Source organism: Aythya ferina, assembly GCF_964211825.1.
Source record: "Aythya ferina genome assembly, chromosome: 1".
NCBI lineage: Eukaryota > Metazoa > Chordata > Aves > Anseriformes > Anatidae > Aythya > Aythya ferina.
In genome coordinates, this window is record NC_140296.1 from 195,941,259 (window position 1) to 195,966,413 (window position 25,155).

The window sequence follows — 25,155 nt, forward strand, 5'->3', positions numbered from 1 at the left end:
ACTCCACCACTTCCCTGGGCAGCCTGTTCCAATGCCTCACAACCCTTTCAGTAAAGAAGTTCTTCCTAACATCTAACCTAAAACTCCCCTGGCTCAACTTAAGCCCATTCCCCCTCGTCCTGTCACCAGGCACGTGGGAGAACAGGCCAACCCCCACCTCGCTACAGCCTCCCTTGAGGTACCTAAAAAGAGCGATAAGGTCACCCCTGAGCCTCCTCTTCTCCAGGCTGAACAAGCCCAGCTCCCTCAGCCGCTCCTCGTAGGACTTGTTCTCCAGGCCCCTCACCAGCTTCGTCGCCCTTCTCTGCACCCGCTCAAGCACCTCCATGTCCTTCTTGTAGCGAGGGGCCCAAAACTGAACACAGTACTCGAGGTGCGGCCTCACCAGAGCTGAGTACAGGGGGACGATCACCTCCCTAGCCCTGCTGGTCACGCTGTTCCTAATACAAGCCAGGATGCCGTTGGCCTTCTTGGCCACCTGAGCACACTGCTGGCTCATATTCAGCCGACTGTCCACCATCACTCCCAGGTCCTTCTCTGCCTGGCAGCTTTCCAACCATTCCTCTCCCAGCCTGTAGCTCTGCTTGGGGTTATTGCGCCCCAGGTGCAGGACCCGGCACTTGGCCTTGTTAAACTTCATGCAGTTGACCTCAGCCCATCGGTCCAGCCTATCCAGATCCTCCTGCAGAGCTTTCCTACCCTCAAGCAGATCGACACACGCACCTAACTTGGTGTCATCTGCAAACTTACTGAGGGTGCACTCGATGCCCTCGTCCAGATCATCGATGAAGATATTAAAGAGGACCGGCCCCAGCACCGAGCCCTGGGGGACGCCACTAGTGACTGGCCTCCAACTGGACTTGGCTCCATTCACCACGACTCTTTGGGCCCGGCTATCCAGCCAGTTTCTAACCCAACGAAGCGTGCGCCAGTCCAAGCCAAGAGCAGCCAGTTTCTTGAGGAGAATGCTGTGGGAGACGGTGTCAAAAGCCTTGCTGAAGTCAAGGTAGACCACATCCACAGCCTTTCCCTCATCCACCCAGCGCGTCACTCTGTCATAGAAGGAGATCAGGTTCGTCAGGCATGACCTGCCTTTCATAAAGCCATGCTGACTGGGCCTGACCGCCTGCTTCCCCTTCAAGTGCTGCATGATGACTCTCAGGAGGATCTGCTCCATGAGCTTTCCTGGCACTGAGGTCAAACTGACAGGCCTGTAGTTTCCTGGTTGTAGTTTAATGGTTGGGGATTCTTGTATTTTTTAATGGAAGTTTTATGAACGTCCATGCTTGTGTATTTATATTACTGTAATAGTGGGGAAGTGCAGAATTTTCCAATTGATTTTTGGAATTCACAATGCTTTGTAGCTGGGCCTTTCTTCAGTGCCTTCTCTTTCTTACCTCCCTTCTACCTGTTTATCTGGACTGCTACCCTCTTACAATTTGAAACATGCTCTGTATTGCCAGGGGTGCTGGTACAGTTTCCCAGCCAATGGCCCATTTCCACCAGGAAACAGAGGCTTTGCAGATATCAGTGACCAGAAAAGTTCTGCTTTGTGTTTTTAATTTCACCTCTAACATTGTGATTTTGTTTCTTCTGCATGCTTTCAGCTGTTGGTAGAATTGCTAAAATCATCATATGATTTTACAACATTAACATCAACAATATTATCTTAATCTACTCCCTGTATAATTTAGTGTAAATTCTAAACAATGGTTTAATCCTCTGCTGTTTTGATTTATTTCTAAGACCTGAAGTATAAAACATAAATGCTCCAGGGTTATTCTGCATTAAATTTTAACACCTTTTATTCCACATAAATAAAAATAAGTTAAAAAAACTTTCCAATGACATGGAATACTCTACAGTAGTATCCCCATTTTCTGTCCCAGGTAGAGATTTTTTTTTTGGTTAATCATTTACCATCATGTTTTCCCAGACTCTCTTTCAATTCTGAAAGACTTTGAACACTTTTTATTGTATTGTTTCTCAGATAAACTCCCTTTGCCAGAAATTATTTTAGGACTTTGCCTTACAATTGATCTTTTAAATAATTAAGGTGAGGATTTATCTAAATGTATTAATTTAACATTCTAACTGAACTGGAGAACTCCTATCACGATAATCATGGCACCAGATACTGGACTTACTGTTGTGAATTGAAGTTTCTGCCCCAGACAACAAGAAGATATTTTCCTATGTTTTGGGGACAAAAGTATATGTTGGTATATTTGACAAAAAGAGAGGGTTTATTGCACCAGTTTGGGTCTATACTTAAACATGCTTTATGGACTTAGATTTTGTTTTATGTAATTTAACATAAAAATAATAATCTAGACATTCAAATAACAATTTGAACTTCAACAATGGCTCACAGCTCTCACTGAAGTAAAAAATTCTCTAGCTTCTCTTTATTAATCACTCCTGAATACAGAACAGTTCAACTATAGATTCTGTAATTGAACTTTCAGCTTTCCTTAAAAGTAAGCAAAATATGGAGAATAGAAAAATGCCAGTTCTCACCTCCACCTCCAATCTCCTTAACTCATCAGTATTCATCAGTATCCAGCTACAGATTAAAAAAAATAAAATAAAAAAATAAAGGAAAAAGAGAGAAAAAGAGTTGGAGCACCCTATTTAACATTAAGATTTCATGCTGACAATGAGAGAAAAAGTATCAAGTCAGTTTGTGTTCCTATCTTCTCAACCTCAGTTACTTCAGTGCTTTCTTCATCACAGTTATGAGGAAAGCCATCATTTAAAGAGATGTATGGAGGAGAGAGGGAAGGAGGGATAGGATTTGTAGTCAACAGTCAGAACTGCCATTTTAGTACTACTCTTATGTTTTGTTGAAGGCATAGCTTGAGAAATGATGAAAAGTGGTTTACACAATATGGAAAACTTGGAGTGTTATAATATTTAATGTTGTTGAACAGTTCAGCCTGCTGAATTAAACAAACACAATAGGAAAATTTGAAAAATAATGACAGTAGCACAGGTGTGCCCTGCTTTTAATCAAACTAAAACAAACAAACAAACAAAACAAAACAAACAACAAAACAAAACAAAAAATACTTCTAGAAGCTCTCATGACATGAGAAAACAAATGTACTTTCAAAATGCTGTTTGTTCCTTTGTCCCTTAAGAACACCAGGATTTACAATGCAAATGTGCACATATCTATTTATCACAAATGGATGTAAGCCAAACTTTTCAAGACAGTTGCAGACATTTTTATGATCATCAAAATTAGTATTAACTGGCTTGTGATAAGTAATACAATTGCTTAATCAAGTCATAAGTAAATACTTGAAAACAGCTTTATTACTATTATGTTTTTTGTTTGCTTTTTTTTTTTTCTTTCTATATTCAAGCATAGTTTACAATGAAGATATGTAATTTCAGCTATTTTGTTTATAAGTTTCTTTTTCTATCAGCTATGGTGGAATTATTCTTTTGAAATAGGACTATGCCAAATCACATACATAGTTTGAAGTAATTGTTGATTTGGGCAGCAATTGTGTGTGACAGAATTTATTATTGTTAGAAGGGTGACAAGATGCTAGAAATGGGTGATGCATTAGAAAAAAAAAAAAAATTTCTCCCTCACATTTAATGTCTGAGACAAGGTCAGGCCTGTCTGCTTTGTTATTAAGTGTTGTGTTTCTTGTTTTGTTCACTTACTGACTTCTCTATGCAGAGAAACTGCAATATAGCAACAGAATGTTTTTCTCATAAGCAGTGTTTTTAAACTGGATTTCATTTGCTTAGTTCAGAACATTTTAAAAGAATAGCTGCTTCTGTAGATGCTGTTGAAAGTAGCTGTAAACTCCACAACCTTTTCTTAAGTTAATAAAAGCTTGATTAGCAGAAAATCAAGGTTAGAAGAATCAGAAATACCAATCCATCAAAACAAGGCTGTTTATAGAACTGCTATGATAATAATTTCCTGCATTTGTGTGAAGTGAAATCTGCAAGAAAATGATTTTTTTTGCAAGGACATTAAAAAAAAACAGAGAGAGATACAAATACTTTATGGAAGTAAAATTGTATTTTAAGTAAACATTTCTACATTATTTAAGAATTTCTAAGACAACCCTGATTCATGCCATTTCTTCTTTTTTTTTTTTTTTTTTTTTTTTTTTTAAGGTGAGTGAATTGAAAATAGCACTGCAGAGAGGGACTTGGTGGACAAAAAAATTGACCATGAGCCAGAAATGTGCACTTGCAGCCCAGAAATCCAACCATATCCTGTGCTGCATCAAAAGCAGCATGGCCAGCAGGTTGAGGGAGTTGATTCTCCCCTTCTGCTCTGCTGTTGTGAGACCCCACCTGGAGCCTGGCATTCAGTTCTGGGGCCCCCAGCACAAGAAGGCAATGGACATATTAGAGTGGGTACAGAGTAAGGCCACGAGGATGATCAGAGGGCTGGAGCAACTCTCCTGTGAAGACAGGCTGAGGGATTTGGGATTCTTCAGCCTGGAGAAAAGAAGGCCCCAGGAAGATCTTATAGTGGCCTTCCAGAACCTAAAGGAGCCCTATAGGAAAGCTGGGGAGGGACTTTTTGTCAGGGAATAAAGTGATAGGACAAGGAATAATAGCTTTAAACTAAAAGAGGGAAGATTTAGATTAGCTATTAAGAAGAAATTCTTTACTCTGATGATAGTGAGGCACTGGAACAGGTTGCCGCATCCCCTGGAAGTGTTAAAGACCCAGCCTGATGGGGCTGGATGCCCATGACAGGAGGGCAGGAACTAGATGACCTTTAACGTCCTTACCATTCTAACCATTCTATGACTCTATGAAAAAAAAAAAAAAAAAATGTAAAATTGGATTCCTTTATGCATATAGTTTTCAAATTATTACAACTCTGTTAAAGTTAGAAAAAAGAGGAACTCTAGCTTAAAATAATAATTTTCTCTCAATAATTTTATAAAAATAATAGGTTTTAATATTTAAAACATTGTTTTAAATGCTGATAACATTTTACAAAATTGGAAATTTTCAAAACAAACAAACACCTCCAGGCCCCAGGAATTAGAGTGCTGGAGTGAAGAGACTGTTTTTCACTGCAAGAATAAAAATACATTTTTTTCTCCATTTTTTTTGTTTTCCTATTGCTATAATAACTAGAAACTTACTTTCTTTTTCAGAAATGAAATCAGAGATAGTAACAACTCATAATAACAACTGATTCTGTAAATAAGAGTTTAACCATGCCAAATGTATGGTAATACAATGAGCCAATTGGGTAATACTGATTTCATAGAAGTCAATTACCTGAAGTATTTCTGTTGGTTTACTGTTTCATATGTTCACAGTGCTCTCTCTCTCTCTCTCTCTGTTTAGTTCTTCATTTTCTTTGTTATTTTTAGTATCTCTTTTAAATTTTTACTTTTCTCCTAATTTCCTTCCATGTCTCAGTTATGCTTGAGGATTGCTGGTCTATTTTCTTTCTTGTCCCTTGAGGCTATTCAAATACTACTCCTTCAGCCTCATTCTCCCTTATTAACATCAGAATTTCCTTTACCCTTTTACATACTCTTTATAGCTAAAATTTGTCTCCCGGCTTTCCTACAATTAGGTATTGTTTACATGTACTTGGAACAAAATGATTAAAAATGAAAAGAGAAGCCAAGTATCTTTGGGCTACTGGCCTCTGAATAGTCATTTTTGGCACTTACTTAAGTATGACTTGTGCAATGTCAAGTTCTGTCTCAATCTCAATGTGTTTCTTGCTCTTGACTTTCCGGCTTCACATCAGCTGCTGTTCTTCCCACAATTTCTGCCAGAGCCATTAGAGACTAAAACGGTAGTTCCAAGTCCTCACAAAGTGCAAGAAGCATTCTTGTGACATTTTATTCAGTATCTTCACAATTTTAAAAGTATCAGTGTACATTACCACTGTCCAGTAGAGCAGATAGTCTTTGAGCACAAGATATACAGATTTCCATTCTTAAAAAATAGAGTCCACATTCTGACAATGATAATCATGCAAATAGCAGAGGATTTTGAGCAGAAGTTGTTATTTGGGCTTGTCATTAATTAGAAAGCCTGCATATTCCGTAAAGGAAAAGGTCATTGAGCTGTTTAAACTTTTAAACTTTGAAAAAACAAAACAAATCAAAAACAAAAACAACCAATGTTTATTCAAGTTTTAAATAGATACAAATTCCTAATGCTTGTCAATTCACAGGGGAATGCTGCCTCAAGAAAACAAGGACATTACAGACACTTGTATATTTCCTTAAGGAAAACTTTATTTCAGAAATGTAACAATGAGATCTGTGGTTCTTATAGCTTTTTTTGTTGTGCTAAAGGGTAAAAAACTTTTGGTGGCAGGTAAATTCCAGCCTGTCCTCATATATCAGAGGGGCTGAGTTGGCTGGGTTTAGATTCTGAATGATGCCCAGTTTGGCCCTGTAAGTCTCGTTGCATTCAACACATTGAATATATAATGGATGCACAAACAGCTCAACACACCGCCAGACTAGTAGATTAATGACTGACACAGTTTACTGAAACAACAGGAGTAGAGGTTCTTTTGGATTGCTAGTGATAAGTACACCATCTGAAAAGTATGTGCAAATACCAAGAATATGACTAATACAGCCAACTACAAATTGCTTTTTTTTTTTTTTTTTAATAAGTGGTAAACTTTTTTTTTTTTTTTTTTTTTTTTTTTGGAGGGGGGGGCAATGCTACTCTGTTTTGGGAAACATGTTGCTTGCAACTAAAAGGGATCTGATTTTCCAGGGGACAAATAGCAATTTTCATAAATCAGCTACCTAAATTTGATGGTATCTAGCATCACTTTGACATTTTAGGATGTAAGTGTATTAGTATATTGCAGTGTTTTGTTTACAGAAATAAAGCTGAGATGGTGATTTTAGTCATGCAGAGATTTAATATGAACACAAATGGACTTTATCACAGAAAAATTGAAGAATAGCACAGAACTTCTGGGGCCTGATTTTATACTTCCTTATATATATATTCTTTTAACTGCGTTAATTCACTTACGTAAATTCTTATTAATTTGTATGGCTTGGTGCTTGTTCTTACTCTTTATGGCAACAAATACATACAGACCCAGATTGAGAAGAGGACAATCACTGGTCACCAGTTCTTGGCTCATAGGCAGCACGTCTAGGCAACCAGCCTAGGAAAAATTCATACTTTGACATTTTGTTTCAATACACGGGAGTTTCTAATCTCACCACCAAGGCTCCACACTGTTGCCAGCTCTCTCAGCTTCCCTCTCAGCTCTGTGAGGACTTACTGTGAATGCTCAGTTGTCTGGGTAAATCTTTTAGAGATGACTTTTAGTTGAACAGGGAACTACATCACCTTGCTGCTTCTAAATTCAGACTAGTATGTAACTCTTAAAAATGCAAAGAAAATATCAGAAGTGTAAAAGTTTCTGTTTACATCTTTACCTATGGCTTTTGAGACTGTCAGGGACTCTATTAATAAAAACTAGTAAATTTTAATGTGAATTATACAAGTAGTATCAAAATATTGCTTAGATGAGGCATAGTTCTAAAATTGGAAATCTGTTCATGAACAAATTTCATCAGAAGAAAAGAAGGCTACGTAGAAATACAGTAGCCACATTAAAGAAGGCTGTAGCACCTCTGAAAAATTGATTTAAGCAATACAATAAGTGTAGCACATGCCAAAGAAATGGGTCTATATTACTGCCCCATTCTTCAGGTGAGAAACCTGAATGGTATGAAAAGTATAGCATGGCAAAGCCTGTGTGGAGACCCATAACACAGTTTCAAAGGCTTGTGTAGGCACAAACCTGACTAGTCACTTGTGTTTCAGTGTGAGGCACACATGGCATTTTCCAAGAAGAAGGCAGTACTTTTCAGGGTGTTTGCATGATGGAAAATGGCAATAGGCAAGGTTGCAAGAGGCAAGAGAGCTCAGCTACAGACCAAATCTCTGGAGACATGCTTTGAATTTGAAACAATGCACCTTTATACATGTTCATGTATACATGCAGGAATGCATAATGCTTAAATTTTGTTGGTTTAGGAATGTCTCTGTTGCATTAAGGTGCAATGCTGCTACGGCGATTGCAGCCTTCACACCCAAAACTTCTAAAGGTACTGTAGTGACATGGTGAACATTTATCCCACAAGAGATGGGCAGGCAGCTTGATAGCAAGGTTTAGGTAAGGGGGATGAAGTGTGTGTTAGAATCTGGGAGCTGAATAAAGGAATTGTGAAGGAAAGACTGGTGAAAACCTAGTTAGAAAGCCACTAACCAAGCAGAGTGCAGTATGGAAGAAAAGGTTGCCAGAAGCTGGAGGGAATGAGCACTTATGTGTCTGTAATCCTGTGACTGCTATTACCCAGAAAGGCTTGGGAGTGTCGCACTGAATCCTCTCCAATACCATTTTGGGAATCTGATAAGTGACTATTGTTACTTTTTGCCCAAAACATAGAAGCCTGAGTATAATTAGACAGAGGGTGTGCACTCCACCACAAACATGCCTGGGGTGCTTCATTTGTGATGGCATGTTTACAATTCTGTAATCTTTATCCTATGTAATTTTAAGAATTGTTTTTAAATGCCTAACACTAACGAGTGCCCTGACTTCTCAAAGCATAAGACAGAGGGGAAGGATACACTCAGTTTCCTTTTTAGCTGTTGTGGGATGGAAGGACACAGCATTGTTTTTGGTAGTCCAACATTTCTACTCCTGCACTGAATCTGTTTCCACATTCAGAGAAGTCCAAGCTGTTCCCAGACTCTTCTCCGATCCTGTCTCAGTTCTGGTGCAGGTAAGTGGAGAGTAAAGTTCCTTTTCCTTACCTGGCACATCTGCATCTTTGTGTATAGGTTAATCTCTTCAAGAGTCATTTTCTTAGGAGTTGGAAGACTTCAGAAAGAGTGCTGAATGATAGCTTAGCAGGGAAAATGTTGTGGGCAGGAACATCATGAGTTTTATTATTCTGAGGCCTTAGGAAGGAACACAAACAAGAACACATTACAGGATTAAGATACCAATCACTAATCATCATTTATAATTAACCTTTTAATGTAAGATTCATCTGTGTACTAAAGAGCACTGGTAAAACTGTCTTTCAGTTGCAATCAACTTTTGATTAAGTGATAGTGTGAGGAGATGTATACCAGGACTTCAGGCAGAGGGAAGGGAAGTAGGAGAAGAGAGAGAGAGAGAGAGAGAAAAAAAAAAAAAAAAAATAAAAATAAAAATAAAAATAAAAATAAAAATAACATGAGAGATTTGATAAAATATCATAGCATATCTCCATAATATAAATGCTAATGACAAGGGACAAGTTCAGAATTGATGCAAAGCTGTAAATTCTGGAAGTGGGGAAAGAAAAACTAGAGGATGATTCGGTGAGGGAGGAGACAGATGAAAGGAGATTCTTGATGGAGGAGTGAGTGCCGAGATGATAGGGTGGAAGGTGGGAGAGATACACAGGATGCTGGAGGAGGGAGGAGATTATCTGGGAAGGAAACATAAGTAAAAGGAAGCACATATAGAAAGGAAGACAGAGGGGAAATCTGGCAACAAACTGGAGGCTGCAGCTGAAAAGGAGGCCACCAACAGGACTCCAAAAAGACCAAAGGTAGAAAAACAGCATTTACATAAGTGAAGAGGTCAGAAAATATCCATGATGGAGATTTCTGGAATATTTTTGTTCCCTTCCTTTCTCTTGTTTCTTCATTTTCTGACTAACTAGAGATGGAACATCATAGAAAACAAGGTAAAGAGAAGAGTCTTATGCCATTGGGTGCCCCTTGAGCTACTACACGTGGCAAGTAGCTTTATAGTTCTTGTCATACTAACTCACCTCAGGGTGCTGTTAACCCTCTGGAACAGCTTTTGTTTTAATTATGAAAGTACATCCCAGACCGGCTGCCCACTATTGCTATTTGCTGTAACTGTCTGGAAGGAGGTGCCTCAATCTGTTTTTCAAATCCCCAAATTAATAAAACCTTTAACAATTCATCACTGCTATGATAAAAGGATCTTGCAAGGATCTGAAAAGGAAGGCAGAAGGAAGCACTAACACTGTCACTTGACTTATATGTTCTTTTAGACAACAAAGCTCTGTATCAAAGCCTGTGAAAGTCATTAGAAAATCCCATGAATTCGAACAGCTGCATGCACGGCTGCGATCCCTCATTCTGACCTGTCTCTGTGCTTTATGTAACTAAGTATGATAAGCCCAAATCTGAAGAGTTATATGTAGTATGAAACTCCTTACCTGGCTTCCAGAATCTTGTGAGTATTAAGTAGGATTAGTAGGATTTAGACTGTGTTTGCAACGAGTTATTGCAAAAACCAAAGTCAATTAGGCTTGTTCTGGATTGGCAACAGGGAGCTGATACATTGCCTCAAATTGCTCGGTTATTGCAGAGGGTAAGGAGTTCAGAGGCAGAGGCTGATGTTGAAAGGACTTTTTGGAGCTAGTCTTTCTTGCAAAGCAGAAGGGTGGAAGAGTGTTAACTTTGGCTGAGAAGTCATACCTCTTTCTTATCACTTGAGACAGTAAGGAGTTTAGAAGGTCTCTGCAACTTTCTTTTTCTCTTTCTATATACTCTATATGAGTCCATTGACTCATATCAGCCAGAAGGCTGATATCAGCTCATAGGCTGCCCTGTGGCAGCCTAGGTTGCTATCAGGTTGCTACAGCATTTTTTTTTTCTTCTGTGGATAAGGAGCTAACTTAGCTGGCTCTTCTGCAACTCTGCAGCTCCTGGTGGCAAGGGTTGTGAGAGCAGGTCTCCCTCCATACAGGTATGTAAACCTTCTCTTGAACTAAATGCAGTTTATCAGCACAGAGCTGGACATTGTATTGGTATCATGTGAGCATGCTATTGCATCCCGTACTCTTATATGTTAGAATTATTAAGATCAAAGACAGATATTTCAGCCTCTATTTCTTACTTGTTTAAAATTATATAAAGAGCCTATTTACAAAAATTTAGCAAGAGTAAATATAATATTAATCAAAATATTTAATTGTATATGAATATATTGCTAACTGCAAGTTACAATTAAAAGGAAAATAGTCAAAGATTAAACTGTTTATTAGAATTATATATAATTATTTGCCTGTGAATAATTATTTTGTATATAAAATTCTGTGATACAAAGGACTATATGCATTTGTTATAAAAATATGAAAGAAAAGAAATATCAAGTGTATGGCTGATCTTAAATGCATACATTTTATATGTGTTATGAATCAACATGAAGATACTGACATAATTATTAATTACAGGAATAGGCAGTATATTTGCATGTCTGTGTAGGTTTAAAATTATAATTCATGTCCAATAAAGATGCTGATGTAACATATCTTAAATTCATTTTGACATGAAGTCCTGAGATCATCTCAGTAAATATAGAATAATCATAAAACCTTAGAATCATTTAGGTTAGAAAAACCTTCAATATAATATAAATACTAATAACTTGTGCTACTTTAATAATCTGATTCTTTCATATATGATGTAATCACTATAATATTAATTTAGGTTTAAAAGAAAATATATTTGGAAAAAATATCTTTTATATATAAGTGTAGTCTGTAGCTGTCCAGTGTTGGGGATTTTTTTCTGTTCTCAAGTTATATTTCATAAACGTTTATATCATGGGCACAAAATGGTCAGAAATGGAGTTTTTTTTTCTCTCTCTCTCTCTCTTTTTTTTTTTTTTTTTTTCAAGTTAAGTTATTACTTTTTGGAACTTCTTTGTGTGTAACTGATAGTTACATGCCTATTTCTAAAATGTGGTTTCATCTGAAAGTATAATGTCAGATCTTAGCATTGGAAAAGTATGTAATTGGAGAAGTTCAGGGTACCTATTAGCTGAGTGTTTCATTCATTGCTAAAGTACAGGAATCACCACTAATACTTTTTCTACTGATCTGTTCTTCATAGTTGTTAATGTTTCCTAATATGCAATAACTCTTCATATATTTTCCTAATCTCTCTAGATCTTTAACTGTTGCCAAGGTATCTCTTGTAGCAAAGACAATTTTATATTTTCATTTGTTGTGTGTGTGCTTGTCTGTGTGTGCTTGTGATCTATGTTATATATTTGGATTGTAATAATTAAATATCTTTTCAAGAAAGATATAAAAAAGTTGAAAGATCTTTCATTGCCGTGCTCACAAAAGTAGCACAGTAGTACTTCAAGCAGAAAAATAAACAAACAAACAAGCAAAAAAAACCACCTCCTTTGGTATAGGAAAATATAGTAAAAGTTTCTATTGTATAAAGTTGTATAATTGAAGCCCAGCTCACCAGGTCCACAGGGAATGTTTATAAATGGTAAAAAACTCTCTGGCACTTGGAGAACATATTCTTGAAAACAGTATGGGTACTGCTTCTTTATGCAGACTGGTAGGCAAGATCCAGAACTGTTGCTGCCAGCTGAAGTGGAAAATCTGGTTTTCTGAAAGTTCTGCACTGCCACTGCTGTAGTCTCTGAGATTTCTCCTTGAGGGACAAAGCTTGATAAAGAAGGAATTTGTTCTGGACTCTGTCCAAATGATTTTCTATGTTGCCCTTTCTTTTGGAAGACTTCCATCTCCCTGGCAGAGGTCTGGATCTCCTGATACTGGTTCTGATTCTCAAAGTAGGGCTGGGGAATTGTCCCAGGACATGGGACTGATTAAATAAATCTTTCTTCTGTTGTTGGCTTGAGGGCAAGCAGGCAAGTTTTTTTTTTTTTTCTTCTGTATCTAGGCTCATAATTTGGTTTTAATTCCTTGTGTTTGTGGCAGAAGTTAAGTCCTGGGGAAGATCTATGTGTTGCTCAGATCAAGGATATCTCTCCAAGTCTGGAATATGTCAACTAAAAGAAAATTATGTCAATTTGACAGGCCTCCATCACTAAAGAACTCACCAAAAAGCCAACCTTAAAATTACCTCTTCATTCATTGGAAGCCACTTCTAAGTATGTTGTCCTTAACTATTACACAGACAAAATTCCAGGTGTAGCTGGAAGGGCAAAAGCTAATATAAGGACTACCCAGTTCTACCCAGTTCAGGACTACCACATTACAGGCAGATCAGAGTCACTGCCACTGCCTGTTTGGGATGATTCATTATGGCATTATGGTGACTATTTCCCAATCAGGTATTGCGGCAGTGAAGGAGTTTTGAATTACTCCATTATTCTGTGACTTCTAAGCCAAGGAGCAGAGTTTTGAAAGAAGAGGAACATGTCCAAGTGGGGACAAGATTTATTAAAATTCTCCTGACTTTCAAAAGATACCTGCTTTCAAAATTTTGTCCCTTACAATAGGAGCCTCTTCTTTGTGCCTTCCTTAGGTTTCAGAGCAAAAAGTCTCTAGCAATAACAGGATGACATAGTCCTTCGGCTAACAGACACTGTGCTGCTTCAGACTCACTCAGAAGTTTGAGTTACTATATTACATTTTCTGTATTGGTTCAGTTATAAAAAATTCCTTCCTGCCTATATTCTGAATGACTCACATGAACCCATGGGAGTGGAAGAGTAAAAGTCAGCTTTATCTTACCTCTCTTATGCTTTCTTCACCTGATTCTCCTGCTAAAATCACTTTAAATGTAATTTTGAGGACCGAGAAAGGCAGCAGTATATGCATGCTAAGAAGAATACAGAATACATATTTCTGGGTAAAAATGAACTGAAGTAGCTGCTGGGTTTTCTATCATTCATTTTGCCCTTAAAGAACTTAGTTACAGTTTTATAGAGACACACATCACTGGCAGGAGCCAAATATATCACACTGTTTCCACTGTACTGCTGCCAAGTTGGCGTGAGTCTTAATACCTTCTTAAAATGGTATTTTAAGATGCTTTCCATATCATCAAGATACATTGAGAATCAAAAGGGGCAATATCTTAGGTCCTAACACTTTCCACAAAGCTGGGAAAACTGCAGTTAGGAGACACTAGTGTGTAGCTACAAAGCAGTTTATAATTTTTTTTTTTTTTCCAACCTCTTATGATGGGAGATCAAGTATTAATGCATCCTTGGGAGGATCTTTTTTTTCATGTTGAAGCAGGCCAAAGGCTACTTGATATCATAGAATGGCTTGGGTTGGAAGGGACCTTAGAGATCATCTAGTTCCAACCCCCCTGCCATGGGCAGGGACACCACCCACTAGATCAGGTTGACCAAGGCCCCATCCAACCTAGCCTTGAACACCTGCAGCTGTGGATGGGGCATCCACAGCTTCTCTGGCAACCTGTTCCAGTGCATCACCACCCACTGAGTAAAGAATTTATTCCTAATCTCTATTCTAAATCTATCCTCTTTTAGTTTAAGACTATTCCCTCTTGTCCTATCATTATCTACCCAAAGGAAGAGTCCTTCTCCATCTTTTTTATAAGACTCCTTTAAGTATTGAAAGGCTGCAGTAACGTCTCCCTGGAGCCTTCTCTTCAGGCTGAACAGCCTCAGAGCTCCTAGCCTTTCTTTGTAGAAGAGGTGTTCCAGGCCTCTTTGTGGTCCTCCTCTGGATTCACTCTAACAGCTCCACAACCTTCTTGTGCTGGGGACCCCAAACCTGGATGCAGTACTCCAGGTGAGGCCTCCTGAGGGCAGAGTAGAGGGGGACAATCCTCTCCCTTGCCCTGCTGGCCATGCCTCTTTTGATGCAGCCCAGGACACAGATGGTCTTCTGAGCTGCAAGTGCACATTGCTGATATGAGGCTGGAGTATGCCTTAGGGCATACACTGGAAAACCCTGAAGGACAACACATCTATAGTAAAAGTTTATGATGTGAGGTGGGCAAAAAGCTGCAACAGTCTACAGCAGCCTTTGTCAAAAACTATTCACTAATGTCAGGTGGTAAATATTTTGAACTTTTCTCATTGTATTTTCTTCTTGTTTTTCAGTTGGTTTGCATTCAAATAGAACCTTGTATAGCTGGTATAGAGCACTGATGAGGGGAGGAACTAAAAACCTTTCTGGGGAGTTTGAGTGGAATCATTCCAACATTAACCATCTAAAAGTTAGGTGTCTAAGTTAAGTGAATCATTTAGGTTCTCTGAAGTTAAAGAAGTTATCAGGATGTACAAAGGATATGATGCCTCTTTGCCTAAGGTGTTTAAGGTAGATGAAAAAATTCCACTGAAGTTCCCATACCTCTCCATTGGGAGGACAGGAAACCAGTTCATCTTCCTTAAGCTGGATGCCTCCTTTCCACCTGTATAAAGTCATTATAACAAGTATTTGTAGATAACTTTAAAGAAACAAACAAACAGAATCACCACTATGAAGCTGTCTTTCTTTTCATTTATGTCCTAAAGAGAGAAGACACTAAAAGCCAAACTGAAAAATCTGAAATATCTTAATCTTTCTTTCCTTTAAAATGAAGTCTCTGCTCCTTGCTGTGTACTTCTGATCTCTGCCATGGATTTTGGAAAGTAAGATGATACAAAATACCAGTCACAGAGAGGGCACCTGAGACAAAGACATTTAGGAAAAGAAAATTAAGTTCTAAATAACTATTTTTTCTATTATGTTGGTGTTATATATTCAAGTCCTTTTTAGGCAGTACCTGAATACTGGTGATGTTGACTCTAGAAGAGGCTCATAGGTAATAGGAGTCAAGTAAATTGTTGAAGCTGGTCCAGGTGGAAAGCTCACATGCTACTTATGTATTATATGATTAAGTGATACGCAGAAGGCTTTCATTTCCATAGGAAACCTCATTATCTTTCATAAATACAAAATACTTCATTCTGTTTAAAGGAACATCTCCTAATATCTCCCATACATCTACAAGGGTAAAATTCCCATTCAGATGGTGGCATATCGTACATTTTCTTCTTCAGATGATTCATCTTCCTCATTGTCTTATTCCGTCAAATTAAGTGCACATGAGAGAACATGAGTGTATTGAATTAGAAAGAGCATATTTGGGGATGGGAGGTTTTTTTGTCTTGTAAATACTTAAATCTTTCATTATTAAGATATAACATTTTTTGAGGATCTTAACTTCATGTTAAGGTTAATTTTTACATTTTTACATGTCTATAATAGACAAATGAAGAAAAGTCCTGAGTGTTTTTGTGTTTGTTTTTTTTTTTGTTTGTTTGTTTGTTTGTTTTTGTTTTGTTTTGTTTTGTTTTTTCTGTAGTTATGGAAGTGCAGAATACAAAGTCATGTTATGTCATATATCAAAGAATTCCGAAAAGAATTTGAAAACATTTATGTGTACATCCCTCAGAATTCAAATTATATGAAACATAAAGATAAGTACTCCGCCAATAGGCACAATCTTTATCAATTAAAAAAAAGGGGGGGGGGGGGGGGGGGTCATTGAGTGTTTAGATTTCATGACATCTATATTTCTTCTCATTCACTCTTTCTATATTTAGAAAACACCCCAAAGAGAGTGATTTCCAAAAAGCCCTATTATAAAATCCCTAGAAAAGCCAGGAATTACATTCATCTCATCAGAATTTTCTCATTTGTAGTCTGTTTATTTCAGGAAATAAATATGGATATAATTTATATGTGGCTGACAAATGCATTTGACTTGTTCTGCTTCCTGTGGTTTTCTCTGTCCTCATCATGCATGTGACTGTCATTTACATTAGTTCTCTTTCTTGACAATTTCTCTTTGTCTAGGTAGTCTGTTGTCATATCACTGGGGATTCCAATGATATACGTATCTTTTTTTCTTTCTCTGTCATTGTTCTGTTTCTCTGTCTGTTTTCTCCCCTATAACCTCTGAATTCTGATCTAAAGCCAGAGAAGATCAGAAAACGGTATCAGAAGTACCATTAAGTACTTATACTTTTTTTTTTTCTTTCTATTTTATAAAACAGAGAAATAATTGACATCTGAAAGGGCACAGCTTCTCCCTTAGCTTCAAATCCCTTTAGCTGTTTCTTCAGTTTAACATGGCTGTCCTCATTTCACCACAGAGCACAGCTTGCCAAAAGAGATTTTGCTTATACATGACGAGTACAGAATATTATGTCATAAAATTAGATAGTGAAACTCTGCATATATATGTTGCAAACTGAGCCTCATTACATCTGTTTTAGTGCCTTGTAATTTACATTTTAGGTTTCAAAAAAAAAAAAAAAAAGAACACCAACAAGAAAAAATGAGCAGTAGATGTTCTCCCTTCCCAAAGGAAGAAAATAGGCATGGTAGGGAATATCTCCATGGACAGGTGTGAGCAATTGGAATTGCCTTCTCTTAGACAAATATGTAATGAATAAAGCAGTGCATCTAGAGAGGAAAGCTGGGAGACTCCCAATGAGCATCCTCATGACAGTATCATATGAAGACACCTCCAATGGAAATAATTAATAATATTCAGAAAACTAGTTCATGGTAACCATAGGATGGAGGGCTGCTTCTATCCACAATTAAAATTCACTCTTTAATTAGAAACAGAAGAAAATTTTACTGCATTTTCTAGGGTATGAAACTGGAATTAGTTAGGCTCACCAAATTTTCCTGGCCATGAGCCTTCTTCAGACTGTCCTACAGGTTTCTTTCAAAGGACTAAAGTGACTTTCATTCTTACTTTCACTACCAGAAGAAAAACTCAAATTCAGTAATCTTCATCCCTTTTATACTTAACAGAAGTAGATTGAAAGAAGGGAGCTTCTTCTACAACAGCTCAACTTTCAAATAAGGCAATATCAAAAACAATAAACAGTCAGTCAAAATGTGTAAAAAATACTGAACATGTGGATCACAAACTACAGTGCTACAAGCTAAAAGTTTGGACCTAAGAATCTATTTTATAAGAATATTTTCTCTTAAGAAATTAATAATTAAGAAAGCTACATGTAAATCACTTCCTCTTGCTGCTGCCAAAAGAATCTTTCAGAGCAATCCATTCATGGCATGAAAGGGTGAAAAAAAACATCTGACTGCCTGACTGATCATTTTTAATTTTTAGTAGACACTAAATATGATAATAGATATCAATGTAAAACTGATTTTTAGATACGCTAAGAAAAAGAAGCTTGTGGTATTAACTTCATGGACCTTGCAATATAAGGGGAAGAGTTAGTACTTCATGACAAAATGTTGTAATCCAAACTGTGTGTAAAAAAAAAAAAGAAAATCCCTTTGAAAATATTCTCACATTTCCTGATTTATGTATGTATTTATTTTATTTGAAAATATACTATGTTGATGATTAAACTGAAAAGGTGTTTATACTGTGTTTTGAAACAGAATTATTGCAATAATAAGCCTTAATACAGCAAAGCATGCTGTATAGCAAACGGTATTTGAAAATGTTCTGTTTCTTAAAGAAGCTGTGAGGAACTGGTTAGTGATAATAAAAGTGCTAATAGAAGCACTTTTAAAACAAATGGATATTAGAGAAGTGACCATGAACCAAGTAAGTAAGTTACCCTTTTGTCTCCTTGACCTTTGACTCACTTGGATCAAAATTTGACAAAGATTGCAGCTGCTAAGTATATTACCATGAGATGTAGGTAGTGGCATTTAGTCAGACAGCAAAAATAGACAGCCCCCTTCAAGCACCAATACAACTTAACTTTTTCTTCTGGCAGGAAGATAAACGGGGAACTGACATCTCTTGGAATATATAAATACTCCGTTGGTGTTTAGAGGATTTGTCCTTGGTGGGGAGATTTAGCTGCTTGTTTTCTCTTAACTCGATGCAAGTCGTGTGTTAAGTACTTGTACATTCAGCTGAAAAATCAGTTGCCCTTATTCAAGGTGAGTCATATAATACATTTAAAAGTGGGGGGGGAAGTTCCTCAGGAAAAAAAAAAAAAAAAAAAAAAAGACTTTTGAATTCACTTGTTGAAAAAATCTTGAAAGCATTTATTTGTAATATAAAATTGAAAGATAGGATTTGGCAACAATGAGTTAAATTGCACATGTATTACTGAAACTCTGCAATGTTAGCAATGGTCCTCTGTGATCAGTGTGGCTGAATTTCCCAATTTCATGCTGTTTTTTGATATTTAATATTCTTGAAATTACAGTTCCTGGAGTCATATTTAGGAATATTTTGGAATATTTTTAAAATGATATTTGTAATATTTACTTTTGCAGATAAAAATTAAAAACTGGAATTGTAAAATGCATTAAAAGAAAAAAAAAAAAAAAAAAAAAAAAAAAAGAACTTCTTCCCTGCAAATTTTTCTCTTAATAACTTCATGTTCTTTAGTCCCACACTCTGACCTTGAACAGAAGAATTGTAATTATGTTAAATCTCCCCGCTGTTTTGGGGCTGAAATTCTCATCAGGATTTTCAAAATCCATTTTCATGTTCATTATGCACATTGCTTCTTCCTCATTTAACTTCCAGATTTGGGGCAGCAAATCTGGTTCTATGTCATGGTTAAAGAGGTGCACGTTAAACAGTGTTTAAAAATGACTGTTGGAGCTGGAGAAGTCATTAAGAAAATGCAGATAATATTTCTCAGTTTTGTAAGAACTTGCTTTAAACAGATATGTAAAAAAAAAAAAAAAAAAAAAAAAGTATAAGCAAAGTAGGGAATAAAAAAGTTTAAGAGAACTTTACATTTTTTCCTTCTGTTACTTATAAATTGTCTTTTCAGAGGTTTGAATGGACCATTTCCATTGCTGATATTCCATTCAATATATTTAAAACAAATTAAATATATGTACCCAACAGTCTAGAATGAGTTAAATATTCTTGTTAATTCTATTGTCATGTCTAAGTTTAAATGATATTGTCTATAGACAGTATCTAATTTTTATGGTACTTCTTTATAAGGTAAAATTTTTTTCACTTGAATATGAATTGCCAGATACTATATTCTTACTGCAAATTACTACTTTGGCCTTTATTTTTTATGTTCAGTTATGATATATTAACTTATTATGAAGTAGCTTATTAACATCTGTGTGAAACTGTGTAATGTTATGAGTTCTTTTCTTTGAAATTGTGCAATTGATAATTTGAATTGCATAAATTCGGATATGTCTAGACTGTTATTGCATTGTGTTTGGTGGGAGAAGGGTGAATCTTTTACATTTCACAAAAGCCTAGAATAGACAAAAGTTACTTGCAGCCAGTTGCTTTCTAGCTGTTTATTGCTAGCAATCATGAAGAATACCTAGTCAGTCTAATATAAAAATCCACTGGAACCGCTTATACAAGCTTAGATGGAAACCTGTTCCAGTGGAATGTGTATTTCCATTGAGTTTGAAAAGTTACATTACATAAGCCAAAAAAAAATAAAAATAAAACCAAATAGCAATTTCAGAATTTCCTTTAATTAAGAATGTCTGCTTATTAGGAACAATCAGATTTTGCTAAACTAAAGACAATGATATGAACATATCTGCATATGACAGTCGGTCCTGGTGAATGTCACTTAAAATTTTTCAGATCTAACTTGAAATTCTTGAGCATGCTTAGAAATTTGCCATTAACCACATCATCCATCCATCCATCCATCCATCCATCCATCCATCCATCCATCCATCATAGAGATGTTAATAACTTGGTATTTTTATAAATCACTCAAGTAATTTTTCAGCTATATTTCTGAAAAGTGCAACAGGTTGCACAAAAATCTGGGAAAAGAGACTTTTTTCTAAAAAAAAAATAATAAAAAATTCTTAATGTTACCCATTTGCAACCACCCAAACCTGTAGTTCAAATAAGGTGCATCTCCTTCTGCAGGAAAAAAAAAAAAAAAAAAAAAGTTTACACTTATATAAACATTCTTCTCAGTCCTTAGTGAAATTTAGCTAAATGTTTTATTTCCTTGTCCTTTGTAAGTGCTGTAAGTACTGGTCAGAGTGTAAAGTTTTGATGTAGGAACCACAAGGAATCAGCTGGTGGCAGGTGGGTGTAAAATGCAATAAAGGAAAAAACAAAACAGAAATAACTGGATGACTTTTATAGCCAATGTATTGTCCTGTAATTGCAAGAAGTAGTCTTTCAGTCATCCTATCTGCAAGTTTCCAAATAGAAATGATTAAAACGCCAGCCAATCTCAAACGTACAGATATAGTCATTGTTAATATCAAGGGACCCATGACCTGCTAACTGAAGAGCAGGCAACAGGTAGGTGTTTGGAGCAGATAAAAGGAGCAGACTGGGCACAGGTGCAGACATGATATGATTGTTGTGACAACAGTCACAAGGGGATACAGCCTGCTGACCACATGCATGGTGTCTTCTTTTTCCCCCATAAAAAATTGACCTCAATATGGGATTCACAAAAATAAAACACGTGGCTGTTCCTACACTTACTATACTATTAAGAAATCCAGGAAGTTTTTTAGCCTTTTAATCCTCATGAGTAAGCTCGGAATTTGGGTTGAGTTGTTCTTTCACTACATCCTTCTCTTTATTTTGTTCTCTGTGTTTGGCCTTGAATGTGTAATTAACCCTGCAAATAACACCTGCTTTAAAAGTGATTTAGAGATGAACACAATAATTTGACAAACAAAAATTGTTAAGAATAAAAAAGACTATGGGTAATGACATGTAAAATAGAAAAGAGCTGAGTTACTGTTATCTGGAGGTCTAAGGCAAATAAAAAATTCAGTGGCTGTGACTAATTCCCAAGCAAGCATAAATTTCAAATTACGAAGTTCTTTGTCCCAGTTATTCATAAGCAGTAACAAATAGGACAAAATACCACTGGGAGCTTATGTTTTACCATCTCTCAACCCTGGCGTCATTTTGATTTTCTTTATAACATCTTTCAGTAGGGACCAGATGTCAAAACACTTTACTACATATTACCAGCAACTGTTGTTTTCCAAAGAATAAATGCAAACTTGTTTTTTCTGATACTCAGTGAAATATAAGGTACTAAAGCCTCCAAAGGTCAAAATGTAGACAATGTTTTAAAAAGTCTGCCTTTCTGTAGTTAATTGGGATTAATGAAACTTGGTGTGTACAACTGAGAGTAAGAATTCAACTTCTACAATCATGCTTTGGCCATGATTTTGCTGAAACAAAGTTTATCCTTTCAGTACTAGAATATGGACTGACAGAGGTCAGGAAAGACAAATTTTCCATAGCTGTCTCTCACTAGAGATTGGCATTACTGCCAAGGTAGAATGAATTCACAGTTTGGGTAGCTCCCACTAGCAATGTAACATCCTGATTTTGCCTGAAGTGGGAGCCATGGGCACTGAAGCGTGTGATAAAAGATGAAGGCTATAACCTCGTGCTTTGGCACAAAGCTTTCTAAAAATGCGTTTTCCTGAAGAAGAGTATCAGCTACATAATATTGTGAAAATTTTCTTTAATAAAACAGAGGGGAAAACAATAAATAAATAAATAAATAAATCAAATAAAACCACCACCAACAAAACAACACACTTAATAACACACTTAATGGTATTTTAGAGAATTCAGGAAAAAAAGAGATTACAATATGTAACAAGTGACTATCTTGCCAACTGTGTATATCTTTTTTTTTTTTTTCTTTTCACTGTTTGCCACTGTCTGGTTTTGACCTGTTATCTCCCTACCTGCTTCACCTAATGCACTTTGTATTTTTGACCTTTGGAATGTGATTTTTGTTCACTCTCTCCTTATACTAGCAGCTTCACTCAGGAAGATCAGAGTTTGTTGGGACCAAGAAGCAAGGAAAAGAAAAGCATCAAGGCTTGCAGCAAGGATTCTTTTACATCGTCTGTCTGCACCCTGAAGAAGGAGAGGAATGGGCTGTAACCGAAACTGTGGGCTCCTCACTGGGGCTGTCATCGGTGCTGTGCTGGCCATCTTTGGAGGAGTTCTGATACCAGTTGGAGATAACCTTATAGGCAAAGCAATAGAAAAGGTAAAAACTATTTCCTCTTTCAATCCAGATGGTTTGTGGATAGTCATTATTTCTGAATCTTGTGTTCTGTTTCTGCTTTTTTCCTTTTTTTTTTTAAATTTTATTATTTTTTTTTAAAGCCAAGTCTTTGTAAACAATCCAAAATTAGGACTAGTTACTGCAGAACTTTTAAAACTATATTAATTACATTACTGTGTTTATTTTCACATGAGAATCTGAAATATTTTTTCAAGATGGGTTTTTATTAATGTAATTTAGAAGTAATATATATTTTTTATTTTATTGGAATTACGATTGCTATTGTTTTATTTTTTTTTCATTTCCCCCCCATGATGATACATCTATTTTTCTGCATTTTTTCCCTTATTTTGGAACTCAGTCAATGCACTTATGCATTCCCTACTGCACATAACTTAAACAAACTTATGATGCAGAATCTAGTCTTACATTTATGTGCATTCAGATCATGATCTGTGACTATATAATTCAAACACATCATGGTTCACGAGACTACATGATCTCATCATACATATCTCCTTAGTTCAAGAAGTGTGAAGAATAATTGAAGCAGTGTTGTAGACCTGGTAGAAACATGTCCCTCCTTCCCTCTCTCCCCTTCCTCTCCCACCGTTTCCCTTTCTCTCTCTTTCTCTTTCCCCCTCTCTGCCCTCCCTCTTCCTCTGTCTCCCTCTCCCCCTTCCTCCTTCCCTCTCTGTCTTTATAATCTCATTTTGTCTTTAATTAAAAATGAGAAGTTAACTTGCTAAATCTTCAGTGAAAAGGAATGTATAACCATGGAGCAATGGAAATACCATAGAAGCCATGGGGTATCCACCATAGGAGACATAGAGTCTCCTTGGGGTCATTACAATGGTCCTTGTCATAGAATCATGGAACCAATTAAAACCAGTCTATCCAACCATCCAACAGTTAAAAATGTAGAAATCAGGCTTTGGCTGATTGCTAATCTTCCTAATGATCTGTTTAGCTGAAGACCTTGGAAATCTTGGAGATAGTTATTAAAAGGCCCTTTTTGAAGACTGACTTTAATTGATCATCTATATAATTTAGACAAGGAAGTGGAGACCTAGAATCTACCAGTTTGTTAAAAAAAAAAAAAAAAAAAAAAAGGGCTTCTGCATTTTAATTAACATTCTGCATAACATTTTTAATTTTGACAAGAAGAATTATTCAATTCTTAGCATCGACTGTATTTTTTCATATTTTCAGATTCATAGAAAATAAAAATTATTAAAAGAAACATGGGAATATCTCACTAGCTAACGTATCACTCTCCTTCCAATATCTTGACCAAAAAAAAAAAAAAAAAGTTTAAAATAATTTTAATTGATTGGCATATTGAGGAAATGACAGTTTTTTTAGAAAACATGTATTTTTAAAATGTGTATCTCTTTACATTTAAAATTTAGTTTGAGTTAATCCAGAACATTTTCTAATGCCATTCAGCGTTTTCAAAGCAAATTATACACACTAGCAATGTTATGTATTCATCTGTTTACTTATAATAATGAACCAGTTATACAGCATGCTTTGCAAATGTCTACACATTAAATTATACCTGCATGAGTTCTTAGTGGTAAAGTTTTAGACTCTTTATAATTTTCTGCATTGTGATCATGTTTCAGATGCTTATATTTCAAGGCAGCTTGTTTGAAGTATATAAAAAGGAGAACATGTACAGGTGTTCATATGAGTAATACAAGAGTTAATTTGTAGAGGTTTTCTTTATTTAAGTAAAAGAATATATTTTTTTCCTAACCACAAATCAAACTGGATTATTTATTTTATATTTATTGTGATGATTATTCAGTGAGATCATAAGACTGTAAGACAATTCATTTTCTTAACAGATATGTCAAACAGCTGAAATATGTGATCAGTAGATACACAAGAGGGTCTTGAATCTACCTAATTCTGATTTATTTTTGTTGATGGCTAGCAAGAAAAACAAATAGTTCTTAAATATTGCAGTTATACTTAATAAAATTATATAGATGACAGCAAAAATATATAGATGACAGCAAAGGAAACAGGTCTGCTGAACAGAGAATACTAAAAAATGTATTTTTTTCCTGAAACATTTCACTTTTGAAATTGTCATTTTTTAAGGAAACAGATTTTTTAATTGAAACAGAGACATTTCAGTGACAGTTTTATCTAGAATTTTTCAAGAACAGAGACTGCAGGATAGAAAGAAAAACAACAAGCAAACAACCAAAAAAAAATGAGCAAGACTTTCACATATGACCTGTATCATTCATATTTCCATTTTTTCTGATACAATGCAAAGCCTGAACTTGGGTTTTCATCCACTAGGATGAAAACAAGTGTCAAAATACCAGATTTTTAAT

At 36.1% G+C, this 25,155-nt stretch overlaps 1 protein-coding gene across 5 annotated transcripts in view; it reads left to right on the forward strand.

The window, feature by feature from the left end:
- Positions 1–8,496: 8,496 nt before the first annotated feature.
- Positions 8,497–25,155, forward strand: part of CD36 (CD36 molecule (CD36 blood group)) — a 38,963-nt gene continuing 22,304 nt past the window's right edge. For 2 of the 5 annotated variants that reach the window (XR_014687759.1, XM_084505582.1), the window contains exons 1-3: positions 8,497–8,792; positions 18,548–18,716; positions 22,545–22,783. Coding sequence is in view for 4 of the 5 variants with exons in the window: in XM_084505582.1 (XP_084361708.1) it covers positions 22,664–22,783 (120 nt within the window). In the remaining variant the exon portion in view is untranslated. Of the gene's footprint in view, positions 8,793–10,565; positions 10,787–18,547; positions 18,717–22,544; positions 22,784–25,155 lie in introns of those variants that run through there. The other 3 variants (XM_084505583.1, XM_084505585.1, XM_084505584.1) reach the window with 3 other exon arrangements.